Source organism: Acanthaster planci, linkage group LG14, assembly GCF_054643075.1.
Source record: "Acanthaster planci isolate LZ-2023a linkage group LG14, COTS_SCS, whole genome shotgun sequence".
Lineage (NCBI taxonomy): Eukaryota > Metazoa > Echinodermata > Asteroidea > Valvatida > Acanthasteridae > Acanthaster > Acanthaster planci.
The window spans coordinates 11678693-11696853 of record NC_141790.1 but is presented as its reverse complement, the minus strand read 5'-3'; the positions used below and the strand labels follow the sequence as shown (position 1 = coordinate 11696853).

The 18161-nt window shown below is 42.4% G+C and overlaps 2 protein-coding genes across 2 annotated transcripts; both read right to left on the bottom strand.

Annotated features, from left to right (window-relative positions):
- Window positions 1–1018: 1018 nt before the first annotated feature.
- On the bottom strand, window positions 1019–5918 carry LOC110983589 (allatostatin-A receptor-like). Its single transcript, XM_087146038.1, has one exon. The coding sequence runs from the start codon at window positions 2715–2717 to the stop codon at window positions 1725–1727; it is 993 nt and encodes a 330-aa protein (XP_087002164.1). The 5' UTR covers window positions 2718–5918; the 3' UTR covers window positions 1019–1724.
- A 1168-nt stretch (window positions 5919–7086) lies between these two features.
- On the bottom strand, window positions 7087–14465 carry LOC147796855 (uncharacterized). The gene is made up of 8 exons (XM_087145895.1): window positions 14251–14465; window positions 12191–13216; window positions 11550–11688; window positions 11184–11348; window positions 9594–9745; window positions 9359–9435; window positions 8925–9153; window positions 7087–8279 (listed from the first exon to the last, which is right to left on the bottom strand). Exons 1-8 carry the CDS (start codon window positions 14375–14377, stop codon window positions 8218–8220), a joined length of 1977 nt encoding a protein of 658 aa, XP_087002021.1. The 5' UTR covers window positions 14378–14465; the 3' UTR covers window positions 7087–8217.
- Between the last annotated feature and the right edge of the window lie 3696 nt (window positions 14466–18161).

Genomic DNA, 18161 nt, shown 5'->3' with positions numbered 1-18161 from the left:
CGTTATTAAAGCTTGTTAGGACTTAAAAAACTAAAATCTTTTTCATATAGCTACATGCACATCATACAGAATTACTTTTCACGGCAAAAATACCTCATTAAGTGCTTTATTTCAACAACAGACCTGCCTTGAATTGACGATAAGATAAACATCAGTAAACCATACATCAGTAAACCAGAAAGCTTATCAGCGCTTTGGCGTCACACAAAATAAAGGACGCCTTTGCTCTCAACTCTGTCCATTGGTTCTACATGGTTGTTAGAAGAAATCACGTGAACAAGTTCTGAAATGGACGTTAGATGACAAATGAATCATAACAAGCCTATGTACATATAAATCGTCTCAAGTATTATCCGGCTGCAAGATAAAGTACTCGCGGGAATGCACTTTAGAAAAATGGCCAGACGGAAAACTCATTAAAATCGTATTTCTTAAATTCTATGATTAGCGCAGGCACCGAGTAATATATTAAAGATCATATTTCTTTCTTTTCGTCTGAGACAATTCTTTTGGTTGTATAATATTTCCATGTCATGAGCTCACTTATTTAAAATGAAACATAAACTAACTGCCAATAGCTGCCGTCAGAATTGATATCTGCGACCAAATTCTAAAGGCCATTGTCTCTGCTGTAGTGATACTCTAAGCATTTCTAGATATAAACCTTGATTGGCTACAGTTTTGACAACATTCAAGGAACAACTTCATTAAATTCATCTGTTCAACTTGGAAAACCATAAACCGCTATAATCCAACTTGACGCACTGCGTGTTATTTTAAAATGAGCCAAACATCACGAGCGCAGTACCAAGGGATTAAAGCTAGAAGCTCAGAACCCGGACCCACATCCCCGTCGATAATAAAATTCCACAGTGAACCCCGAGGCAATCAACATAAACGGGCGAGCATTATCGACCTCTGTAGATTTAATGAACCGCAGAGTACAACTGACATGAGTCGGCTAAAAATGGTATTGCACTACATTTTTGCACTGTGAATAAGCGTCACGCACCCTACCTTTTATTATTCCAAACACACTACTTGCTTTAATGAACGTTCGTGTGGAAATTCTCCCACTAAGTGGATCGTGACTTATTTGATCCAAATATGATATTTTTACAATCCTGATTTAATAAATCGTTGGATATCAAGAATTGTCAAGTATGTCTGTGTGATTAGTTTTATCCTTTTCCACCCAACGTGTCAATCACAGAAACCTTTTTTGTACTATGTCACCCTATAAACAGGCTCTCGCCTCAGTGCCGTAAATTCTGTAAAATATTTTACCGCACATAATGTAAGCACTGCCCCACTTTGAAATGTCTAAAGGTAATCCATGTTTGCATTCAGATGTAGCTACGTGGCGGTTGTCCAAATAAACCGGACACTTTCCAATTTGTCGCTGACAATGTAAACAAGCAACAATTGCAACACAAAATACCATACCATCTGTGCCCAGTTTCATCGACCATTGATTCTCCACAATAAACGAGTCAGAGTACCGGCATAATATAAAAGTATACATAAGAACTGTTTCAAAAAACCCTGAACAATTAATCTTACATAATTTTCATCTAACAATCTAGTATTGGCATTCCGCTGTGATACACAGTTGAGTATTTTACATAAATGTACACAATGAACTGATTGTGAAGATGAAAAAACATGAGATCGACTTTTAGAGGGTATTTTGCAAACCAGTTCTGCAGCATGTTGCCTTGATTTCAGCCAGGTTCATTTGGCACTGCTCGGGAACCTCCTCGTCCTCTGGTTGCAATATTTAATGACGTTGAGGCCACCGCGATGCGATTTCTCCGGGTAGGGATGCAAGGCATCAATAAGATTCTTGCGCTTCTTTTAAACTGACGGTATTTGATGGAGTAGATGAAAGGGTTGATGCAAGAGTTGAAGGCGGCAAGAGAGACTGAGAAGACATAAAAAGTGCCCGTGAAATCCAGCGGCCAGCCCAGGTTGTACATTAGGTAGATAATCTGATTGGCCGACCAGCACACCGTGTACGACAAGAAGACCATTATCAATGTTTTGATGGTGTTGCGCTTAGCTCGGACCAGCGAGCCCCTGAGCGACTCCCCACCGTGTCGAGGCGAGGAAGATTGCTGGGCGATACGAGCCGCCCCGCGCTTCAAACAGAGTATGATCCGGAAATAGCAGAAGCCCATGAAGACCAGCGGGAAAAAGTACTCGATGCAAATGGTAGCGACGCCAAGCAGCTCCGGCGCCGCCACATCTCGAGGCAGGCATTTGTGGTCCGTGATCTCTCGAGTGGTGAACAAGTAGGCTTTGTATCCCACGGAGGTCAACCAAACAGAAGCGATGATCAAGCCGACTTGTTTTGCACCGAACAGCTTGACGTATTTGAACGGGAAGACGATGGCAACGTAACGTTCTAAGGTGAGCACCGCGAGATTAAAGGAGGAAGCGACAAAGAATGCCCAGAGATAGTAGCCCGTCTCCCAGATATAGCAGTACAAGACAGCGAGTGCTGGGTCACTGGGCATCACGAAGAAGCAGTTACTGCTAATGATCAGGGATAGCGAGGCGAGCAAGTCGATGACAGCTTGATTGAAGATGAAAGCGTTTGTAACAGTCCTCATGACGGACACCTTAGCGATGACCAAGCAGACTAGACCGTTTCCAACGATACCGAGACATCCCACGATGGTCCGCACAATTCTCAAGACGAGATCTCCTTCCATCTTGCTTCGAATCCCAAGTTGTTAGAGTTCAATTTGAAAGGTACCGGTTCCACATGACGTTATACGCATGCATGATCTAAGTGCGTATCAGTTTGGAGGTGGTAAACATTTGCTAAAGAAATCGATTTGGTTTTCATGGCAACTTGCTGATGGACCAGTTACGGTAGATGCATAATATCCAAGCCTTTTATCCTAATTGGGCTCAAATTACCACCACGTAACTCCAGCTGATCCTTGCATTAACAACTAATTTGTGGCATATCAATCTGGAATTTGGAGATCCTTGCAATAAGAAAAGGAAGTTATCCTCTTGGGTGTCATTTCCAGAAATGAATAACGCTTAGGTGCACATGTCCACGAATTCAGTTTATCTCAGGTCCTTCAATAGCCGACTGAAGCTCTTTGTCACGCAATATCTCTTTGTTGCATACGATCAATTGTTGATGAAAGAGTTACCAGGCAATTAGAGTGCCACGCGTCCCAGCGATAGTCACTCCGAAATGCGACTAATTCCAGCGTGTTTTAATTTGATGCTCTGGCATGATTCTCTCGTTGAAATGCTCTGTATTACGATGTGTTTTGCTACGGGCAGGGCCACTATGATACTCACACAAAGCAGGTTAGAGCAAATCCTATAAAGAGAACCACACTGGCGCTTGATGCAATCGGAAATCTGATTGGTTGGATGAAGTCTGAAATAGGGTGAATGATTAAACTGCAACCTTTTTTGCGTGTCTAGGGACTACGGCTCCCCGCATGGCTTTCAATAATTGCTGATGTTTCCTGTGAGCCAGGGTGCGGGTATTAAATCTTTTTCGAGTGAAGTATAAAGTCTAAATGCAATGGAGATTGAACTATCTCATTTCAAATAAAAAAGTGCTCACACCAAAATTAACATCTTCTCACTCTTTCTAAATTGATATCAAGTACCTGAAATCATTCTGCTTGAGCTCTGAATTAATTAAAGTTTGATTCTTGGCGTCGCTAAGAGTGCTCTTTAAAGATTAATCATTGATGTAAAATAAGGCGAACAAAACATTGAGACATCTTGGATCAAATATGTGAGGCATTACAAAGTGGTGTCTGGTGAAACAAAGTCCACTTTCTAAAATATTACATAGTTCAAATTAAGCATCAGTTTTTGGGTGGAGGTAATTTTGTACAGAAAAGGGAGACGATTTCATTTAAATATCAAAGCAAATATTTCTCCATCCTTCCCAAAGCTGGCAGTCTTCAGGAAAATTGGGTGTTTCTTTTCGGGAAAAATCAAAATGCAACATAGACAAAAAAGTATCACTCTTTTAGACGAAAAAAAGAAAACACACCCAGGAAAAACGGCTGGGTGCTAAATTTTATTAATTGCTTTAGTTACGCCACCGGTTCCCTTGACTATTTAATTAAAAGTTTAAAAATGTGATGTACAATTTCTTCTTTATTCATCTTTCTTTTTATTTCAAAAAGTAAATTCAACAAAATTAAAAACAGACCTTAAAGACGGTCAATACAAAGGTACAGTAACGTCGACTTTTGCAACGTAAGCGTTCCTAAATCCTATGTTATTTTGAGTGAGAAGAAGCTATCCGCTTGGAGCAGAAGCAACCTCCTTATTAGTTGAAAAGAGCCAGGTCGGTGGGGAGTGTTTCTCTTGTAGCAACGCCCCGACCATAACGGGTAAGTTTCGAGGTCGCTCGTAAACCAGCGAAGTGCAATTCCCACCAAAGGAGCTTCCGTTGCTTTGAAAATTGCGCCCTCTCTTGGTCCAGCTCAGGGTTGACATTTCCAACTGTCTTACTACTGGACCCACTCGCGTTGCATACATCCAAACTTGTCCTAAGAACTACCAGGCTTCAACTCTACATGACGCATTACCGGTACTCATTGAAGAAGAGGAGACAGACTTTTGTTTGACAATTTTGTTTTATCGACACACTAACTTTATTTAGATAGCCCCATTTAAATTCCACCAATCCGCTCAATCTATGGATCTTGATGTTTTACACCTTATGGCTGAAGTAAGGAATTCAACGAGTCGCAAAGATGATAGATGCCAATAGAGAAGTCGACAACCTACCTGTATTGCATATGGTAGGGCGGGCATTTCTCATGGAAGCCCACAATCTCGATGATATCCCCTGAACGGTATAGCGGTAGAGAATGCAGCAGCTTAAAATTCAATTTCTAACTATGCCATATAAAAAACGACGAGAACATCCATTCAAATGGCCTTGAGGTTTGTTTCCGATGGCATGCATGAACAAGTGGTACCTTTTGCATAATGGTCCTGGTGTTTCTTGCGGAATCCTGAGATGTCTATGGCATCCAGGGGCAGATTCTCTTTGCGATTCCTTGAAACCTTTCTTAAATTCCTTTCTCAAATGAGACACTCAGGCTACAGTCCGGTCTGAGGTAGTCCTCGAGAGCCTGGCGCACACCGTTATATAAGTCCTTCAACATCGCTGACCAATCGGTCTCGAGGACACTGAAGGCGCGGTGCAAACGGATGTAAACACAGCACACAACATACCAAGACTGCGGTCCGCAATCGTGAACAGCATTTGAATGTAGAGCGACGTCGGCTCATTGGAAATGGTGAAAGCGGCAAGAGGTGAGCTGTGTTCGAACCAGGGTATGAGATGTCCGGCCGGTGGGTTAAAGAGCGTATGAAGCAGCCACAACGCGGCTTGATTTGGTGACCCAACCTTGGGGATGGGTTTACAGCAAGAATTAATCGCTTCTGCACTGGGCTCCTGTGGCCAATTGCTTCTTCGGTAGACTGACAAACGTTCTATGTTCAGGCTAAGGGCATCACCAGCAGGAAACCAACGTAAGGTATTTTATTTCCAGTCCAGTGGTTCCGGAGGTAATGGCAAATCATATTGGCTTCCGTCTCGTCAAGGAAGACCCCTTCCTCCCCGATAGCTAGCCACTGGATGTAATCCTTGAAGTAATCATATAGGTGGTCAGAGGAAGCCAAGGCCTGGATCTCCCCAAGACGGTTCTCGCGCCCTTACTCCGTCTTGGTATGTCATCTATTCGTCTTTCTGGGTTTCTCGTGGATGTTTCCACATGTGGTTGGACTTTGCCAAGATAAAGGGCGTGGCTAGTCCTCCCCCCTGGTGTCGTTTGTAGGACAAGAATAGACTGGTTAACGTGTGGCTCTCACAACATCGAAGGGACGAGATGAGGAAAGGCGGGGGGATGACTTACCTGGCCATGGAAATCTGAAAAGCAGGGTGGCGTAATCGACACCATGTGACAGCTAATTGCAGAGGGACGCCTGGTGTTATTTTACGACCATATATCCTAATCAGATCCATCCCAAACACAATTTAGTGGCAATTGCTGCCTTAAGGTACTTGAATGCATGAATGCAAATAACAAAAGGAGCTTACGCCCAGTGCTCTTCTCCTTCCTCAATCCCCTTTCGTTGCGCTGCATGACTAAAGATTGATGCATCAAGACAGCATTGGTCTAAAGCAAAGCCAATGCTCAGTGTTCTGCATGGATCATTTGAACGCGGAGTGGCCAACACGTACGTAACTAATTCCTCTCCCGCTACAACACACCACACATCCCTTTAATCATTAATGCAACGTATAGGTAAAGGCCGTTCTGTTGTCCCCTTGACCTTACCGTGTCACGTACACGTCTCGGGGTACAGTCCACTAATTCAAGCCCTATTGAAAACAGTGTAAAATCAGCACATCAGGGCCCAATAACATGCACGCCAACATCCCTGAGATTTCAGAAACACACATGAAATTATTGTCTAGTCCCTAATCTTTCAATTGCTATTCGATTTTTTTGTGGGTTAATCAATTACATTTTTAATTATTCCCACAAAACAGAATTAACCCCCCCCCCCCGAAAAGCGATTTTTCTGAATTCCAATTGCAGCCATTTTCAAGTGGCAACCCTCAACTTTCTGGGGCACTTAATTAGGACCATTTTTCAACCGTAGTTTTCAGCCCTTCTGCCCTCATATGAAAGCTCAAAGACCCAGGGAGTTGATCCTGGCAACGATTCACACAATCTCACCATTTTGGGGACCAAACAATCTCCTTTTTCAAAACATACTGTAGGGGCACTTCTAATGCTAATGAGCCAGAAATTTTCAGTCTCGTGTTGCAAATGTGAATTAAATACGACCCTTGAATTGCTGTACAACAAACACTTCCACACACGACTGTCAATCAAGAACCGTCAGTGAATCGGGGACCCTACTGTCCTCTATCGCTCAGAGTTTTCATTTGAATGGAAATACAAACTCACCCCCACCCCATACACCCCCACACAAAAATGTATAAGTCTCAATCAATATTAAATTTGGGGAATGATTCACTTGTGCAACTTAAACAGACAAAAAAGCTATAATTATTTATGTAACTTTTAATTTACACTGTACAGAACCTGAGGATGAATATTGTTCTGAATTTATTTGAAACTAAATTAAACTCTTTTAAGGCTTGAGATGAAACAACCACGTAAAATTTACAGCAAAATAAAAGTAAACAATTTCTTGATAAAACCTCGTTAATTTCTTCATCTACTATTTTATTTTAAAGCAGATGGCTATTGCTTTATTTCAGATTTTTTTCTGTAAATATTTATGTGTAACACAGTGCACTGGGCTTATCATTCAGGGCAGAATATCTGCATTCAGAAGCAACCAGATACTGTCCAATAATATCCCTTCTTAACAATCGATCCCCCACGTGTCAAACATGTCATCCAAGTAAAAGCTTTTACCTTAGAAATTTAAGATTCCTTTCTACCAATTCAGATTTTTCCTGCATCTTTAAAACAATGATATCCAAAGTGTATGATGAAAATATACAGAATTATCAGTATTATCTAAAAAGATTCCCAAGAACTTTTAAATTAGCTCACATTTATATATGAAGATTGACTCACATAAGGAATGCAAAGTTCACAAAAAGAAAAATATATAATTAAAATTAGTGCATACAAGGAGGCCACGTGAACTGGAGTATTAGATCAGTGACTTGCCAAATCCTCTCGGCAAGTTGACGAAATAAATCCCCCGTTGAGGACACTGCGCTAGAGCTTATAGTTGCTCGACGCTTTTGTCCAATATCTGGATGGTGCGTACATGTACATACCAGCAATGAAAGTTTTACATTATAGCCATCTTTCAGGTATTGTTATAATTATTTGTTCCTTTATAAAGCACAGATTTCATATAGATATGTTCAAATGCGATGTACAAGAACAATGAATACACGCAAACGTGGTTCAGCCGATGGCATACAAGGGCACCTCGGGCAGCCGCCATACGACTCACATGCACCGACATCAGTATTGGGGAGACAGTAAGAAGATGTTACAGGGGTGGGAGGAAAACCCCAGAGAAACAGTCTTGGTAAAACCCACGGAGTCAGGTAGGGACTGAAAACTCAATCTACTTGACTGGGCCGGAAGTCGAACCCGGACCGCAGAGGTGGAAGGCGAGGAAAGAAGGCTTGCCATCCCCAAGAGTTCAACTCCTTTGTTCGATATCGGAATATAAGCTTGAGTAAACCTTTTGAAGATATAAACCCCCTATAAAGCAATAGAATGCAAACACGTTTGATATGATAGACCTTTGACCTTCCAGCGCAAAGTCTCTCATAGTCTTGTGTCAATAGTGTATTTGCATTACCAGTTCACTACCAGTAAATTCTATTTTAAGTGCATGTGCATAAACGGCAAGCGGAGGTAACAAGCTTGAACGGCTCATTGAAAATGTACAGGGGCACAGATTTCAACGTCACTTGCTCTTATCTGGTGCACGTTTTATTCACTTTTGTCTTCGATAAACCTAAAACTCCTCTTTTAAAAACCTTTTCAAGTCCGATTCACAGTGAGACACTTTTAAGTAGGCGCCTACATTTACAAGACCCGTCTGAAGGTAGTTCGCAATTCAGCCCGCGATTCACATGGTGCATATAGCACCCTGGAGTACAATAACATTTAAGTGGACATGGGTCGGAAAGGATCTCCTTTAATTTCTTTTAACCACGTGCGCTTTGGATAAAAGTAAAGTTTGATTTTTAATTTATTGCAGTGTAAAATCCTGTTAGACTGGGAGGTAGCTTGTATAATGATTTTAGGGGAGGTTGTGCTAAATGCCATAGCGTTATTTGGTACACTTTGCAAAACATTTTCTTCATTGGGTGCCTTACGAAGACTGCTTGGCATTTTTACCTCGCGCCAGACTCGTCACCCGCTCCATCATCCACTCTATGAGCTCTCGTGTTCTCAGCTTTCGTGGTGTCTTGTACTGGTTGACAGAGGCCTCGGTACGAGACACAATAAAGTCCCGCAACTCCAAAAAGGTGCCTGGCTTGACAAGTTTAACTTGGGCCTTAGAAATGATGCTGGACTCACGCAAGTCTTTGTAGTCGAAATTATCTTGCTGGAGGCATTCGTCAACCTAAACGAAAACAAAATAGACATCAGAGCTCCCAATTTCGAACAATCTGCAAAATGGGAACCACTGTGTTTAAATTCTGCTTCGTCTAAATAATTTCAAACCCTATCCCTACATACGGTGTATACGGTTACACGTCCATTTTGAATTCATGAAATGGAGTTGTAAATCTGCTAGAAGAAAATGACAATAAATTGGACACAATTACCTTGGCCATTTGTTCTTGGGTAACACTCAGTTCCCCCTCGCCAGGATCGATCTCAACAAAGAAAATGTAGTACAGTTCTATCAGAAAGAAAAATGGAAACAGTGACAGACAAAAGGATAGAGGTTTTCCATTAAATTTTCAGATTCCAAGTGTATCCTTGAAGTATTTTGTAAGCATTACAAAATGCTCTTTCATCCAGACGGTTTGATATAGAGATACTTTTGATTCACCTTACCCGAGGTTTTAGGATCATATCTTGGGCTTTCGGCGACAGTCCAGTTGACCAGCTCAATTCCACTAGACCAACTTTCAACAGTGACTCTTATGGCTTCATCGACAATCTGGGTATTCAATTTCTCGTAGACCAAATTTAGATACTCTCCTTTCCTGAAAAAGCAGGGACAAGAAAAACTGTACCACAAGGCTATAGGCTACGGTTCATTTGATATATTGCTGACCAACAGTTTGCAGAGACATATTTACTTCTGACAGGGTTTCTTTTTTCCGGAGTTAACCTAACAGGTAATGTTTCCAGAAGTGTCTTGCAGTTTAACGAAATGAGTGGAAATCAACTGTCTCAAGTTGGAGGTTGGGTACCTCCATTTTTTCCGAGTTAGTATTTCAAGCTAATCGTTGCTTAATTTGTCAGTCTTTGCAATCCCAAATGTCTGATCTTGTTTCATTGTCAATCAGCATGTAGGGTTACTTAACTCTGTAAATTCGACTGCAATTTGATTCGCGAGACTTTTCCCGCCCACTCAGGACTGGCAGCAACCGACACGCCGCCAAGCAAGCTACTTGCGGAAGTATGCCCCAATGCAATTCAAAATTTTGGCGGTTTATTCGCTGACACCTCAAAAAAACCCCGAAATTTGACGTTGTTATGATTGCTGGAAAAATACCGCTTTTAATCATTATCAAACAACCCAACCATTGGGCCATTGGCCCACTAAACTAAGCAGTTTGTGAAGTCAACATGTTATATTAAACAGGACGCATCGGGCAGGCTGCGCTTGCCACACAATACGAATGAAAATCGCTGCAGTTGAAATCATTTCAGGGTACGGTTGCTTACTGGGGCAAACTAGCTCAAATCAAGTAAGTAATCTTAAATAAAAGCCATATATGTGTGTGCGTGTTAATATCCATTGTTTTCGTAGGTTCAAATTTGTTTTTAAAATTTAATATCTGCGGGACCTTTAACCCAGTATGGCACTTGGATTATACAAATACAATACGGTTCGAGGGGAAGTAGTGGGAATTACAGGTCCCGAGGTGTAGGTCAGCTTACGCCGAGGGAGCAGTAATCCTTGCAATTTCCCTGAAATAAACCATGCTGTATTTGTTTAAATACACTTCATAAATATTCAAACAGAAATCTCACGTTACTTGTACTCACAGACGCAATTGTTGGTTTCTCAGCTGCTAAATTTCCACGTAATGATAGTGGAGTGCAGATGTGCATAGAAGCAGGGCTTCGATAGTCTGGTGCTGACAGACGTTTGGGGTCTTTACTGTAATAGTTATTAGGATACAACTCCAACCTGGCTCCGTAAGGATTACATGACAAAGACAACATATTTACGCGGAAGGTTCCAGAGGGATTTTTTTATGCTACCAGAAAAAACTATTGCACGGCACCGAGGTGGATACTCACAGCTACGTCACCTGGTCGCGTATCATTTCTACTTCCCTGACGCGAGGTGAAATTGGCCAATTTGCTCGTGAATATATATGAGGTGTAGTAAAACCCATTACCACATACTTCGGATGCTATCAAGACTTCGCGAGAGGAAAGAATTCGAACGCGCTCATTTGTAAATACCTGTAGAGCATGCGCATTACAGGGCAGTCCTCGTGAAATCCCACAATCTGAATAATGTCTCCATTTCGATAGCGGTAGAGTCCAGAGCGCGTGGTCATCACCAGTTCATATCTCGCACCGACTTCCACCTCATCAATGAGAAGAGTCTTGGGATCTTCATCCAAACTACAAAAAGCAACAAGGACTTGTGGAACTCTTTGGTTCATACCATTTCGATCATCTACAGTACGTAGCTCTTTTTGGTGTACTTTTTGTTACCATTGTTTCCTTTTGATGCAATAAGCCTTGTACATAGAAACAAAGTAAGAATACTCAAACAGTACTACTTCAATGATAGTTTGATCATTTAAGATATTTTAGTCATACCAGTTCTCCTCTGGAATTAACTCAAAGACAGCTGAACCAGGCAAGAAAATATATTGTGGTTCTTTCTGATGTATCATTAAGTTGATCGAGAGGTGTCCTCCCTCAGTGCCGCCATATGCCCAGCTGACACAAGGAACTCCTTCCAAAAACAAAGAGTTAGAGAATTCCTAAGAAATCCCAAGCAAGTTCGGTGGTCATGTGAATAGCACGCACATCTTGACGTCACATAATACACCCCCGTAGCTGTCGTCCTTTTTTTCGTCAAACAAAATATGAACTTTTCTCTTTGTTATTTGTAAACTGACTCCAGATTATAATTAAAAAGTAGTACCTTTTTTTTCCTGATTTGTGGGTCTAGAGGACTTTTTTCGGTAAAAGTCCCAAACTATAAAACGGTGTGATTCCCGCCTCGTGAAAAAGGAGTCAGAACGACTACGTCGGCGCAAAATCAGACTAAGATTTGTTAAGGTAAGAATTTCCAAGTTAAAAAAAATGTGACTGCGCATGTGCCCGGATAAACATTGTTAGTTACCGACTATGGCTAAATCTCGACTTTTTTTTTTTTTACTATGATGCCTTGTTAGAGCATAAGGCATTCGAGAACACAGACAATGACTGTCTCTTTCAAAGCTAATCCTTACCAGGGCTGTATGTTTCTTGAAGCTTTTTCCGACAATCCAGGATGTCAAGTCCCTCCAAGGCGACAAGATGAGGCCAGATTCTCTTCACTATGCCATGAAAACCTTTTTCGAATTCCTTCCTCAACTGAGAGACGCGGGCCGGGTCTGGTCTGAGATAGTCTTCGAGGGATTGGCGCACATCGGGGTCCAGTAGGATCTTGGAATTGATCAAACTGGTAGATAAATCCTCCAACATTGCTGGCCAATTGGCTTCCAGATATTGAAGGGCTCGAAACAGCCGTAATGATAACATGGTAGACAGCAGAGCCAGATTGGGGTCAGCTATCGCGAACAGCATGTGAACGTACACCGCAGATGGCTCATGGGTGATGGTGAAAGCCGGCGGAGGGGAGCTGAGATCAGATAAACGTAAGGTGTCCCGATGATGGATGTAGGTGTAAGGAGCAACAACCAGACCAGTTTTGGTAAGTGAGAATTTGGGATGGGTGTAGAGAAAACAGCGCTTCTGGACTGGGCTTGGCGTGTTAGTGCCTTGGTAAGTGGCCAAACGTGCAACTTGTCGGCTCTGGAAATCCCCGTCCATAAAGAAGCTATTCAATGGTATTTTCTTCGCGATGCCGGTGGTTCCAGAGGTGACACCAAATCGTATGGGCTTCTCGTCAAGGAAGACCCCTTCCTCCCCGTCAGCTAGTCGCTGGATGTAATCCTTGAAGTGATCGTAGGTGGTCAGGGGATGCTTTTTACGAAGATCATCCAAGGACTGGATCTCCTCAAGACGGTTCTTGCGCCCGTACTCCGTCTTAGCATGTCGCTTAGTCAGCTCTCGAATCAAATCTTCCTGGGTTTCTCGTGGATGTTTCCACATGTGGTTGGCCTTTGCCCAGATGAAGGGCGTGGCTAGTCGTTCGCCTTGGTGTCGTTTGTAGGACAATAGTAGACTGGTTAGCGTGTGGCTCTCAGAACATCGAAGGGACGAGATGTGGAAGGCGATCAGGGACGATATGAGAAGTAGAATCGCTATAACACCTGGTTTCGTGCAGGAAGATATATACGCCCAAATTATCAACACACAAAGGGCAATTTCCAATCAGTTCAGCGATTATATCCGTGGGCAAAAGGGATGGAACCGGGCATCATGTCCCCACCTAAAAATAGGAGCTCGAGTTTGCTTTTTTTCTAATAGTATCTCAATGCGAAAGGCAAATTTTTTGGTCTATTTATTTCCCTCCCTTCCCAAAACGTCTCAAAAGCCCCACCCCTGGGAAAGGGTATTCAAGTTATATGAAAATATCTCCAGAATTTTTCGGCATCCCCCCCCCCAATTTTGCTTCTGAATGCGCCCTTTTGGGCAAAGGAGAGGATGATATAAGAACACCTCAAGGCTGCAGAGTGTAGGGATTTGTACTTTCATTCAGTTGATCCGGAGGCATCGATTTCAAACTATATTAAGTTCTTACTGCAGTATACTGCGGAACATCACTACGCAGCGAGGAGATCCACTGAGTTATGAGTCTTGGATATTACTCATCCAACTATCGAGCAGCCCGCTCAGATCAAGCGCATTCTAGCCAAAATCCCCACTGCAACTCAGTATCATTTTGCAAGGCTTTTCCCGCTGATTTTTTCCCACCCTGCACAAACAAACGCAGCTGTAACTGAGTGAAACAGCCTTTATATGAACTCCGCAGCCGCCCCCAATTTTCGAAAAAAATCGCCGCTGCTAGAACGGTCGATATTAGAAATCTATCTCTCAAGCGGCACAAGAAATAAGAACTGGTCCATTTTACAGCTATTAAAAAAAAAAAACAAACTAATAAACAAAAGGCGTGCAGCCAAACAACAAAAACAACAAACAAAATACCCCCACCCCAAAAAAAAACGCAAAAACATCACAAAACTGTTCTACGCTGGAACAGCGCAAACTGCAACCGTTTGAAGCCAGTTCTTCACGCTGTTAATTAAACACGTTGGAGCAGTTAGATCGCGGGACACCAATAACTATTACTTCATGGTGGACACTAACGGCAGCTGAACAAACTTGTCTAAAATTTTGTGCTTACCTTCAGCCAATTGCGGGGCGTAAAACATGTAATCTTCTAAAGATAAGCTGTGGGTGAATAAGACAAGAGCCACAAGGGAAGAGATTATCCCCCAGGATGCGCAACAAAAATTCCAAGTCACCACCATCTTGAATGCTCACAGACAGGTCAAACACAACAAAATAGCTACATGTAATAGATATGATCGCACTCCACACTTTGTTCATCTACGAATATTCCTATAGGCCTTTAGTTTCTGTATTCAACAGTGCATGCTGTGATGTACTTGGTAGCAGGTCAAACACTTGACAAAAGGCAGAGGGGCGCCCGGCATTATCATAATGCCAAGTATCATAAATTCCAATGCGTGAGATTGTTTTGTCCGATTGAAACTCACGTCCATTATAATGCATAATAATATCGTGACGTCATAATTTGAATAAACTATTCATGGTGACGTCATCAAAACCAAATGAAAGTTAACTGAGGCATGAAATGCTTGGGATCTCTTCGGGGCTCGTTATAATTCTTTTTTAAAAATCACAAAAGTAAACCACATTGCGATATGTTTTCAACTGTGTCGTGCAAATGATGTTTTCAAGTTAACATTTATACAAAATGTCAATAAAAACATTTGGAAAAAGTTTGAGTGCACAGCCCATTTACTACATTCTACAACGCTCGTCTACGACGGAACGGAAAATTTATAGCGCGGCAGTACAGCATTCGTTGCCGATCTATTTATGCTGCATCCGGATCTGTTGTTCAGACCGAGGTCCAGGTCTTTGCTCTTCGCGGAGACGCCTAGAAAATAGACATAGCCGAAGCTCTAGAAGTCGGTTTCGGAGACGGCCTACTGCACGTGGCGTGAGTTATCAGTAGTGCACAGTCGTTGGTCAAGGCGCGCGTGGTGACTAGCTCCACACGTAAACTCAGGACGCACACAATTCACGAACTTTGCTAATCGCTCTGCACAGCCTGTCTTCCACATGTGTGCGCCTTGTGTCCAGGTGAGCCTTGACTGAAGGCTATACTCAAATACAATGCAGTGCGTGCGTGCAGTACAGTATGTAGAGAGCAAATTGATGCACGCGACCGACCTTGTTGTCCAATGCGTGAGTTTTTGTGAATTATCGTGATCATTTGCAGAATGCGTGAGATTTTGAGCTTGATGCGTGTGAGTGTGAGATTCGTTCAAAATGCGAGTGTCACACGCCTAATGCGTGAGACTTGGCAGGTATGATTATGACTTACGTGGAGCCGCCGAAGACTGTTGCATAGATGAACCGGCCATAATAACAATCAGCACCCCCCCCCTTACACTGCATAATATTGGTGTATAACTACAATAATAACGGTCACAATTACACACACAGCACAATTACACAACAGCAATTGACTGTCCCTTTTGCTTTCAGGCGTGACTTTAATTACCGGATGAAATAACTGCTTGGCCCCTCCTCTGGCCACAGACGCTCCGCCCCCCCCCCCCACTACACTGACCGTGCCACTCTGCTTCACATCCACACCAATACCATGGAGGAAGGAAAACAGATAGCAATTTCTGGTGTACGGGAGCTCAAAAGGACCAGGATTGTTCACAGACTTATCAGTAGTGCTTGGGCGACACAAACATGGACACGAAGCAATCCAGTTTACTGCACAGGGCTATGGGCAGCTTGGAAATACTGGTCTTTCAACAGGCTGTACTCTAGTCAGTGGTTGTGGCTAGATTAAAGGGGCTCTGCATTCTAATCAAGACTTATTCGTAGCTTGAGGATTACATGAAATATTGGCTGAATTGGACAAAAATTAAAAGTTATTCCAAATAATATGAAAATATGGAGAAAAAAGCTTTATGCTGCTTCTTGGAGAGTATGAATATAGTTCAAATGTGTTTTTCTAAAATGTCAATGAAAAGTTTATTTATGAGACATGTATTCTATGTAATGTTTTAATTTACTCCTACTAATAATACACTGAAATGGCGGGACTATAACCGCATGCTCTACAAACTAATCTTGTCTAATATCTTGTTTTATACCCACGTACCAGTTACCTTCATCTATTTGTGGGGTGTGGTAATCTTCCAAAGATAGATAATGGCTGAATAAGACGGCAGCCAAGACGGAGAAGATAATCCCCAAGGATGCGCAGCGAAAAGTCCACGCCATCTTGAATCATACATCAGTGCTCACAGACAGGTCAAAAACACAAGGAAAAGACTATAATAGAAGTAATGTTACACCAAACCTATGAACTTTTCAATTAATAGGACTATTTGGTTGCTGTGGGTGCACTGCCCAATCAAGGAAAATTCTCCAACAGGCCGATCGCGCTCAAAAAGTACCCCTACAGATTATTTGAAAAAGAGGAGATTTTGTGGCCCATCTTAAATTGTGGGTTTGTGTAAGAGTGGCCCAGAATGAACTCCCTAGATTCAAGAGCTCCCATCCCAGGGCAAAGCATAGAAAAATGCTACTGAAAAGTTGTCCCAAGAGCCTGAACAAGTGGAGGGATGTCATTTAAAAATGGCTGCTGACAGACTTGGGATCGTTCACACTCTGGAGGGTAGGCTGAGTTTATTTTTGGTGGATAAATAAAATTTCATTGGTTAACCCACTAAAAATTGAAAGCTGGATGACCGCTAAACACTTTGTTTTTTGCTTGCAAGGGGCTGCAAACGCGGTCGATTTTACATTGTCTTCAACAGGGCTTCAATTTAGTTCAGTGCAATCTGTATTCAGTGGTGATCGCTGCATGCGCGCGCAGGGTTTGAGGCGAACGCAATAAAAGGCGGAGTGGCGCCCGGCGACATACGACAAAGTTAGAAGTACGAATTAGAGTTGAACTCAAATTTAAGTGACAACTGCTGTCTTTGTGGTTGTTAAATGCAGGGATTTAATAACAGAAATGGAGCAAAAGAAAACACAACTGGGATATTAAGAAAAAGGTGCCTAGCTAGCTCCCTTAAAAAAGAAGGCGGTGCGCCAAGTGCGTACCCTGCATTCTCCTGTTTCGTGACCAGAAATTGAATATTTTAAGCCAATTCTTTCCCGATGGATCTTTTGAATGGAATATAGCTGTATGGCCAACATGTAGCTACTTCCTGCGCTTCCAAACTCTACTCCATCCCTAGCTTACATGCAAAGTTTCGTCTGATAACTCCTCGTCCTTGGTGTCACAAATACATCTCGTGTGACGAATGTGAACTTAGAAGTTGGCTCTACCAAACTGGTGTACGACAAACACAAGTCTTGCACATTTGTTCGGCAGTGCCTATGATTTTCATTTTTTTTCCCCCATTGTTCCTTTCCCCAAACATTTCGGGAAGCCAATCAACAGCTTCGTTTGATTAATTATAAAAGTTCATGACATCACTCAGCCGAAAATTTCCGCGTAAAAGGCCGTGTTTAGGTGGTCGTATCAAAGCCTTTAGGTTATTGTCATTAGGTTACTGAAAAAGGGGCGTGATTTCCGGTATACATGTGCATATATATCCTATACATCTATAAGTCTGTTGAACACTATCAAACACGTAGACGCAGTCAGATCGCGGGCAACGGGGTAAGATTCTTAATCCTCTGTGGTGGTACCGTACTACATACTGTAAAAACTCGTCCAGTTATTTGGTTTAGCCACATATCATTTACCTTCAGCGATTTGCGGGATGTAAAACATGTAATCCACCAAAGATTGGCAATGGCTGAATAAAATGGCAGCCAAGAGGGAAGCCTTAATCCCCAAGCAGCACGACGAAAATTCCACATGTCCGCCGTCTTGCACATACATATCCAGTCTACCAAGCGCAAAAAAGTCCGTCCTCACGACGCCACACTTGACAGTTTGCTCAAGTTATCGGCAACTGTAATTGCTCAGTGAGGCCTGATAACTGGATAAGGGAAGTGCAAATGTCATTCAATTGTGACGTC